At 46.3% G+C, this 8,985-nt stretch overlaps 2 protein-coding genes across 2 annotated transcripts in view; one reads left to right on the top strand and one right to left on the bottom strand.

Moving 5' to 3' along the window:
- PTGR3 (prostaglandin reductase 3) overlaps positions 1–7,581 on the bottom strand; it is a 31,962-nt gene extending 24,381 nt beyond the window's left edge. The window contains exon 1 of the mRNA XM_035125696.2: positions 6,459–7,581. Within this exon, the coding sequence (XP_034981587.2) occupies positions 6,459–6,757 (299 nt within the window). The 5' untranslated portion in view covers positions 6,758–7,581. The remainder of the gene's footprint in view (positions 1–6,458) is intronic.
- A 996-nt stretch (positions 7,582–8,577) lies between these two features.
- TSHZ1 (teashirt zinc finger homeobox 1) overlaps positions 8,578–8,985 on the top strand; it is an 82,996-nt gene continuing 82,588 nt past the window's right edge. The window contains exon 1 of the mRNA XM_035124767.2: positions 8,578–8,985. This exon is cut by the window's right edge and continues 1,601 nt beyond it. The gene's annotated coding sequence lies outside the window, so the exon portion shown is untranslated.

Below are 8,985 nucleotides of genomic sequence, written 5' to 3' on the forward strand. Positions count from 1 at the left end.
TAATTTAATGATGGGTGGTGAAGTGGCTTATGATTCTGAAATACAAGTTATCTGTACGCACACAGAGTTTGCAGCCAATTTTCCCACAGAAACCTGAAAACAAAAATACGATTCTGTCATAAACAGCAACGTGACTGTTTCTCTTCTAAAACCAAAAATAAACAAATTATGGCATTTAATTATGTGGAAGTGTGAAAATATGTGAAAAATTGATTTTAATGCAACTAGAGAGCTGTTTGTGGATTTATGGTAATTTGAAATAGCTGACACACAGTGAAACAACAGAACTGAAGGAAGTGCACTGGCCATTTCTAACTCTAAGAAAAATCTCTTTCATTTATTAAAATGTACAGAGTTCAATACAGATAGCTAGATACAGAAATGGATGCATATTCACAGAGGGAGCTGTGTCTTCTGTATGTCTCCCTAATTCTTCATTTAATCCAGTCTGCGTCTGTAGCAAGGAACACGTTTTTTACCTCTTTTTTAGAAAACAAATGCATCCCCATCCAGTTAAAATTTACATATCTCCTATTTCCCATTCTGAAAGGGGAGCGTAAGAGAGGAGGGCAGATTCCAAGGTAAAGGGGCTGAGGTTGCCTTGAGGACGTGAGAAAGGAAAGATCAGAGAGCCAAGGCGCAAGGTCGGAAGGGCTCCGACACAACATGACAACTCCCTGCTTTTTGCATTACACCCCACGCAACTTCTTCTCGCAGAGAGGCTGCTAAGCCAGAGAGTCCGCTGGGCGCGCAATCGGCCTCATTCATTCATCCCCGCACAGAACTTGCCTCTCCCCGCCCCCCAGCGCCCGAAGTCACACAGGCAGCATGCGAGGGGGGCTTGTCTGCAGCCTTCCTTCGGCAATCCTAATTGTTGCGCCCCTTCCCTTCACTGTCCTGGGCGCTGCAATGCTTGCGCTTGCTCCAACAGCCCGCGCAAGCGGTGCAAGAAAAGTGACTCCAGAGCAAAGTCGGGGCTTTGTGGTCCGATTTAGGCTGCAACCCAGCAAGCAAACGGGACTTGCCCGTTTCACACACCCATGCAAAATGGTGCAGGACGGGACTCCAACTGGACTCAGCCAGCAGAAATGCACAACTTCGGCTTAGCCAAGCAGCGTGCCTGGAGACACGAGCTTTCCCCTCGCTGCAAAAAGTCATATTACCCCTATACTAAAAGGGGTCTGCCTCGCTGGCAAGGGCGGGCAGATGAAGACATGCGGCTATAAGGAGGATGGACAGGGTGGCTTAAAAAAAACAACAACCCGCAAGTAGCCGAAGGGGCTGGAAAACTCAGTCGCACCTTGTTAACAATAACACCCCGTTGACCTTTGTGATCTTTCCCGCCCCAAATGCATTGCAACTGAGCACCTGCTAGCAAATAGGTGCGTGTGCAAGAAGGGAGAGGCTCAGCTCCACACCAGCTCCACATTGCCTATGGGGCACCCCAGCGAGAAGGGAGCAATGCCAGCCTTGTCCCCCAGCAGAACGGGAGCTCGGAACCCGGCTGGGTCCTTCTGGGGTCGGCGAGAGGTCTCCTCCCTCTCAGGCCCCTCCGCCTTCCGCTTTGCCCTCTCTGCCAGCACATGGTCACTTGCAGTTCGCCCTCCCCTCGCGAGGCGAGCCTCCTCCTGGCGCTGCTCGCGTCTCTTCCGTGGCTCAGCTGGGAAGCGCAGGCAGAAAGTCTCTGGGCAGGCTGTGCAAAGGGAAAGGGGCGAAAACAACTCACTTTTTTTTAAAAAAATCATTTCTTCTAAAACAGAGTTGCGCCCCTCTCCGCGAAATGCATCCGAAGCCTCTCTCCCACCATTCCTCCATCGAACTCGAAGATAAGGGCTGCGTTTAGAAAACAAGCCCTATCTTTTCCCAGCCTCTGCTCGAAAAAGGCGCCTGCCCTGTCCAGATCTTTCTATCCGAAGAAGTGGAAACACTGTTCATTTTCGTTATTAATACCACCTAACCCCCCTCCTGTATTAAAATACAATTCTGGATCCCAGCGCGGGGGGGACGGGACGACTACGTTCCTATTTCAGCAGTGGTGTTGATAATAAGGGGAAGTTTTGTGATTTTGCTCTATGTTGCAATTTTTAAAGTAGCTCTGATGAGGTACAGTATTCTCAAGGAGAATTCAATGGCCTCCCTGCCATTCCCAGGACAAAGTTGCACTAAGGAAGGGGGGACGGGACGGTGCAGGGTTATTTGGCGATTTGTACAGACCCGATCCTCTACCTGTTTACTCCCGGGAAATACACGCACTGGCAGTAAATCCCATTGGACTCAGTGGAGCTTACTTCTGGGAAGAGATGGGGAGGATTGTGCTGTCAAGTCTCCCTTGGGCTTCCTAGGAAGGACTGCAGCCTGTGTGTCGGTGGCTTCCAAGGGAAGATGCAAGTTCAAGATCAGCTTGCAAACTTGCGTGGAGGAGGAGAGTTGGCAACCCGCAGTCATTGTTCTTTCGCTTAAATACGTGACCTTCATAGCGGGGGCCTTCGCTACCCTCCTCCCGATTTTGTGGTTTGCATTTCCCTAGGAAGCGGCCCAAGCCTTTCGCAAATATGCAAAATGAGGAGCCATACAAAGAGTAATACTAATACGGATCCGAGCCGTCCCCATCCCACAATAATAATTGCAGGCTGACTCGCCCCGGCTTTATTTATACCAACACATTCGATTTGAAGGGAGAAGGGGGGGAGGGGGCGAAGCGTCTTCAAAGTGGGGTGAGAAAGCGGCTTCGTTTACTCAAAAACAACTTGCAGAAGTCAGGAGACCGAGGGGGGTAGGGCAGGCAGGCAGACACAACAAAGTCACCCAGCCCAGGAGCACGCCAGGAAAAGGGGGAAAAGCTCCCAGACCGAACAAGCGCAATCGCTGAGAACACTTCGCCCCACATTCCTATTTTTCCCATCTCCAAATTCCCTCCCCGAACCCATGTCTTGCTTCCCACTTTTGCTACCCAATTTTCTGTATGATATCCCCTCTCAACAGAAAACAGAGCCCCCCACTATGAGACCTGCCACTTTTTATTTTAAAGAAATATGCACACACACCCTCACTTCCTGGGTCACGTACTGTATTAGCTAAGAAACCCAGAAAATACCTTTCGGGGTGGGATGGAGCTAAAACCAAGGTACGGAGATATATGAATGGCTTAAAAAAAATTTCCCCTCTTTAAATTTATTTATTTGTTTATTACTCCTGGTCCTCAATCCTCTTTTACCGCCCAATCACATCTCCCACAAAATGATCAGAAGTTTAATGTTTCAAATCGATTCCCAGTTTGAGGGCATTTCTCTCGGAATAAGAGGCTGGAGTGGATTTTTTTTTTTTTTGCTGTTCAGAAAATTATCAGAATAAAGGCGAGGGAGCTGTTTTCCAGAGAGGGGGGGGAGGGAGGGACACTTGTCCTAAAAAAGAAGGAAAGAAGTTAAACGAACTTAAATTGCACCAAGGCAACATGTGCGTGTGTCTGTTTTTCTTGGGAGAATGGGGTACTATTGTGCATTATGCCATTGGCTCTTTTCATAGGAGTTGTGGGGCTAATATGTTTATTCTCCAGCCACCGCAACAGCTCATTTTCTTTTCTGTTTCAGTTTGAGATGAAGTGTACAGTATATTCAAAGCTAGACAAATCCAGGTGACTACGCTTCCCCCCCTCCCAGAGTGTGTATAATGTATTGGGCGTGGAGAGAGAGAGAGAGAGAGAGAGAGTCCCGTGTAAGCTTTCAAGGTAGGCACAGGCGTTAGGTAGAAAGGTTTATTCTTAACACGCTTTATTCCGCACTAATTTTGCACTCTCCTGTCTTGGGTGAGAAGCTCCAGCAACAAAACTGAACATCTCACGCAAATCCACATGACACAAAAGTTGCGAACTCCAATCCTGTGATTTCTCACACGCACCTTTTGCAAACTGAAAAAAGAGAAAGGTGTTTTTTTAAAAAAAACAACGAGTTGCGATCCTTGGACTCTCTTTGCCTGAGTCTCCCCGGGTGAATGCTGCTAGCCCCCCTTGCCTCCACTTCGGAGAACGCACGAGCACATCTTTCCAGTCCCCAGAGAGCCCACCCAGTATTAAGGGCAGGAGGGGAAAGAGTTACATTGAAAACAAAATAAATTGCATGCATAAATTTTCAAATTTCATGGGGGAGGGAGAAAGTGTTGCGGGGGAGGAGATTCGAGAACAAGGACGTAGCAATCTTCCGATAGGCAGCTGAGAGGCCAGGATATATTTTATCTTCACGCAGCATTTTAAACCAGCCGACCCCCACCCCCCTATATCCCCAACCAAAGGAATTTAACTGCAGCATGAATGAGATTTTTATTAAGGCTTCACATACTTTTGCTCTCCAAAATACTATGTCCTGATGACAACAGCAATTCAAACCTTTGACACCAGGGAGGGCATCTCTCCCTGTAATGTGGGTGTTGTACATTACATAAAACATGAACATTTTGCTAGGGTTCAGATACAGGTATGATATACGCTGTCTTTCATACTGCAGACTGTGTGCATTTTGTGTGCATTTTGTGTGTGTGTGTGTGTGTGTGTGTAATCCACAAATCACATAATTCTGTGTATTTGTGCTTAATCTATTTTAGCCCTATTGGTTCCAATAGGGCTAAACTTACTGAAATGCAATTTATGCTAGATTAGCAACCAAGTAATCACTTCTAAATATTAAAAAATTGATTGTTAGGGACGAATCTAAGGTCTACCTGAACCTGCTACAACACATAGTCACCAAACTCACAATCACACCTTTAGAATTCCACATTCTCCCATGGATTTTTAAGCTTTCCACTTTTAAAATCTCCACGTTGATTTTAAGATATTATATCATCTAGAAAGGCGGCAGCAGCAGTAGCAGGAATATAATAATTAAGATTGCTAATATTGTTGAAGTAGAGGTTTTGTTCTACAAATTTTCAGGTATATGGAGAGGGCAGCTCACAGAAAAAAATGGGAACTCAAATCCTCCTTAGCTACTAGCTAGCCCACAATTTACAGCATATTGCTTTAAGCAAAATGTGACGTCTTTACTTCATGTCTTTACTTCATCCATGACCTGGATGCATTGCAAAAGCAGCTCAAACCAGGCAAAGGAATTGTCTGAAAATAGTGCTACACCTTCTCGAGGGCTACAATCCTGATCAGACTTACTTGGAAGTAAAGGTCACTGAAATGAACGGAGTTTACTTCCAAGTAAACATGGTGAGGTCAGGGAGGGGAGCTGCTTATCCCCATTTCCCTCCTCCGGTCAGTGCCTTCTGCTTTGCTTTAGTCGTAAAAGGAGGAAGAGGGCCACGGAGTTAAGACACTCAAGAGTTACGGGGAGAGGTGGGTGGCAGTCATTTTGTGCCCCTCTGCTTTCCTGTTGATTTCTGGCTTTCTTAAGGTTAGTGACGTGGAGGACAGGGGTGGGGGAAGGGTGGAGAAACAGGCAGAGTTGCACACATAACTTGCTCTAAACAACGTCTGGAGTGTGTTACATGCGCGCGCACAACCTCCCCTCCCCGAGATGGCTATAAATAACCTATATACAACGTCCCAATTGCTGTGTATTAATCACACACGGAGATCTACGCAGCTCAGTCAGTTTTACTGTATAAAACATAGCCCTCGCAGATCCACAAAGAAAAAGTCAGGAGCGCTCGCTCATGAGAAAACACACACACACATACACTGACAGTTGTAGGAACATGGAACAAACATTTGCAGGCATAAATCTGGACGGGACTTGGAAATCATTTCCTGGTTGCTGAACTCCCTTCCTGAACTCTCCCGTCGCATACAACTTTCAGATCAGCAGATGCACACGATACATTTAAAGCACGTTCCACACACGTGGCGTCCCCCAAAGAATCCCGGGAACTGTAGTTTCCCCCTAACAGAGGTACAATTCCGAGCCTCTTTAACAAACTATAGTTTTCAGGGTTCTCTGGAGGGAAACCATGTGTACTGAATGTGCTTTAAATGTAAGGTGTGGACTTGATGGGAAACTATTACCGTTTTTCAGGCTTGTATCATTCTTAATACCTGCTGTCCCTCCTCCCCGTGATTCCTTTCAGTTTAACATATCATTAAAAAAGAGAGAAAAGAGCAGAGGGAGGGGGAGAGCGAAGCAATATACACATTTTACCTCTCAGCAAATGGAAACGTTTCATCATTTGCACAGAGGTGTGTGTGCGCGCGGGATTATGGCGTAAGCCATTCACAACAATAAAATTAAATCAGCAGTCGCCAGATGGCAGCTGGTACGATTTGATAGGATCACATCGAGTGAATGACTGCGTGCACACGAGAGAGGAGGCCAAAAGGGTATGAGAAGTTAGGATAAGCAGTAGGGCAGGAAAGGGGGATCGCATACCCCACCCACGAAAAACACCCACGGAGAAGATGCAAAGACGAGTTGGCGAAAAGGGAGAGAAAAAATGAGGCGGGGGGAGGGGGAGCAAAATCTCACCTGTTTCTGACAAGCAGATCGCCGTCTCCCGGGAGTGGCACAGGCACATCGTGTCGTAGGCTCACAGCCTCTCGGAAGTTTGAGCTCAGCTTCGTCACCACCAGCTTCTTCATGGTGGTGGGGATGGACGAGCCGTGGAAATCCAGAAAGTGGCGGGAGTAGGACATGTCCACGATGGGCCGGGGCCGAGCACCACCCAAGCAAGACCGGAGGGGGCTCGCCCAAGGACGCGGCTGCAGACAGTACAGCTGAGCTCCCCAAGACCTTAGCAAAGCGCTGCTCTGGGCGTGGAAACTCATGCCTAATCCTGCATCTCGCTCCGTGCTTACCGCCCTTTGCTCGGCGTTCTCCGCACCCCCTGGGCGCTCTTTCTTCCTTGGCTAGGAGGGTTCTTCCACAGGCATGCAAACCTCAGCACAGGCTGCAGGAGACAGGCTCTGCACAGACCGGTTTGTATATGTAAATAAAGTCTAATGCAGCAAGCTGCAGCCTGCGTCGAGACCTCCCTTTCCAGCCCCTCCACCATACAGTACAGGAAGCTCAGAGCAGCAGCCGCAGCAAAAAAATCTCCTGCAGCTGATATTGTGCTACCGTCACTACTATTTTTTTAAACAAACAAAACAAAAACCCAATATCACAGGGACAAAGTTCTTCCTGTTTCAGCCCAGCCTGCCCTGCCAAGTTACTGGTGCCGAGGGAACACAAACGTCGCGCGCGTTTGCGTAGCCTGCAAACAGAAACAGACCTAGACCCACACAAGCCTACGTTGGTGATCACAGCACCTACGGATTTCTTTCACTCGGGAAAAAAAGATTATTTTTTGTGGGGAGTGGTTAATCCCCACGATCTTTCTATTTGAATTTTTATGGGGTGTGATCTGCATGCTGAGGAAGGGAACCCCGTCATTATTGCATATTAAAAGCTTGCCGAATCTACCACCCCCCTCCCGCTCCTTCCAGCTCTTTCCTTTAGAAAGAGACCGAGCTGCTCTTCCTGTGTTATCTATCTATATATACTGTACAGTATATATAAAGGAAAGCTCGGAGACGTTATTAGATCGAATAAGGGTTAAGGCTTGTAGAGAGAAGTTGCAGCTAATCTGGCAATGTTGTTATTAGGAGCCTCCAGGAGCCGCTGGCTGCAGCCACAGGCCCCTCCCCTTCCGTGCGAAACGTTCACTTCCTCGTAAGGTGGTACAAATCAAACCAGAGCCGCTAGCTACCGCTAGTAGAAACAGCACTTGCATTTGGGAAGGCAGAAAAACAACAGCGATTTACGAAAGGATTTTAAGCATCTTTAAGGATCTGAGTTTGTGTGTATGTGTGAGCGCCATTTAAGGACACCCCCCCCCCCACAAACACAAAATACTGCTTGTGTCCTCCTGGTCTTCAGGTACACATGAAATGCGCTTTACAGCCTCATAGATTTTATAACCCTATATAACAAGATAGACTGGTAAATCCATTGAGTCGCCTTCCTCCCCACAATAGCTATAGCATTAAATAATATTGCCATATATTTATTTTTGGCCTAATACCCCCGTGTCGCCTTATCTCTAGGATAGTGCTTCTAAATCTGTCTCTGCAATGTTCAGTATTGCTTTTTGGATAGGTAGCATATGTCTTGGTCAACAGACTCCTATAAAAATGTTTTACAAAACCTGCCAATTTTGTTTGGTAGCGTTGGATGGAGATGGCATAAAAAGCACACGCAAAACTGTTCCAGTAATGTCATGGCAGAAATCCTATTTCTTAATCGCATAATGTTAATAAATGATTTTAAATCTCAATCTGTCAATTAATCTACATTTTACACTGAAGAGCACTTTCAGGACATTCCTAAACATGTCTACTCAGTTCAATGGAACTTACTCCCGAGTTACCCCCTAAATCTCGCTGCTCTCTTATCTGAATCTCCATCAATGGAAAACCCATTCAGCAATATTTTTATGATGCAGTTTTTTTCTTCTTAGCATCAGCTTAGAAATATGCAAACTTTTTTTTAGAAGTCCTAAATTTAGAGTGTGTCTGCCCCCACCCCCACAAGAAGCAACTCTGTTCAAGTTTTCCAGAACTTGCACTGTGCACCACATGCGTTAGATTCTACACTGCAGCCAACTGAGCTTTATTTATAACCAATTCTGGTACATTTGTCTCCCTCGAAAAACAATCTTTTAAAATATTTGTTAAGAACTTTCCGCCGTGACTTTTATTCTTGATAGGCAAAAACAAACAAAAGGAAAAGGAGGGTGGAAAAAAATCAAACAAAGCAATTAAAAAGATTGACAGGTATGGTTCTGTATGAGACCTATTTGTAATTGTCAGGGTGACGTTGGCAAGAGGAGGAGGAGTAAAAAAAATCTGAAGCAGGAAAAGCAGCTCGATGTGTCTGTCTATCAGTTGAGACTGTCTGAAAGCTCTGGGATCTGAATGTGTGCTATATTTCAGTGAAAAGAGAAGAGAGGAAGAGTGGATCTCTTTCTCTCCCAGGAGTTTAAACGAGGGGGGGGGACAGTTCACGTTAATCT

This window comes from Zootoca vivipara, chromosome 8 (genome assembly GCF_963506605.1).
Source record: "Zootoca vivipara chromosome 8, rZooViv1.1, whole genome shotgun sequence".
Classification (NCBI taxonomy): domain Eukaryota; kingdom Metazoa; phylum Chordata; class Lepidosauria; order Squamata; family Lacertidae; genus Zootoca; species Zootoca vivipara.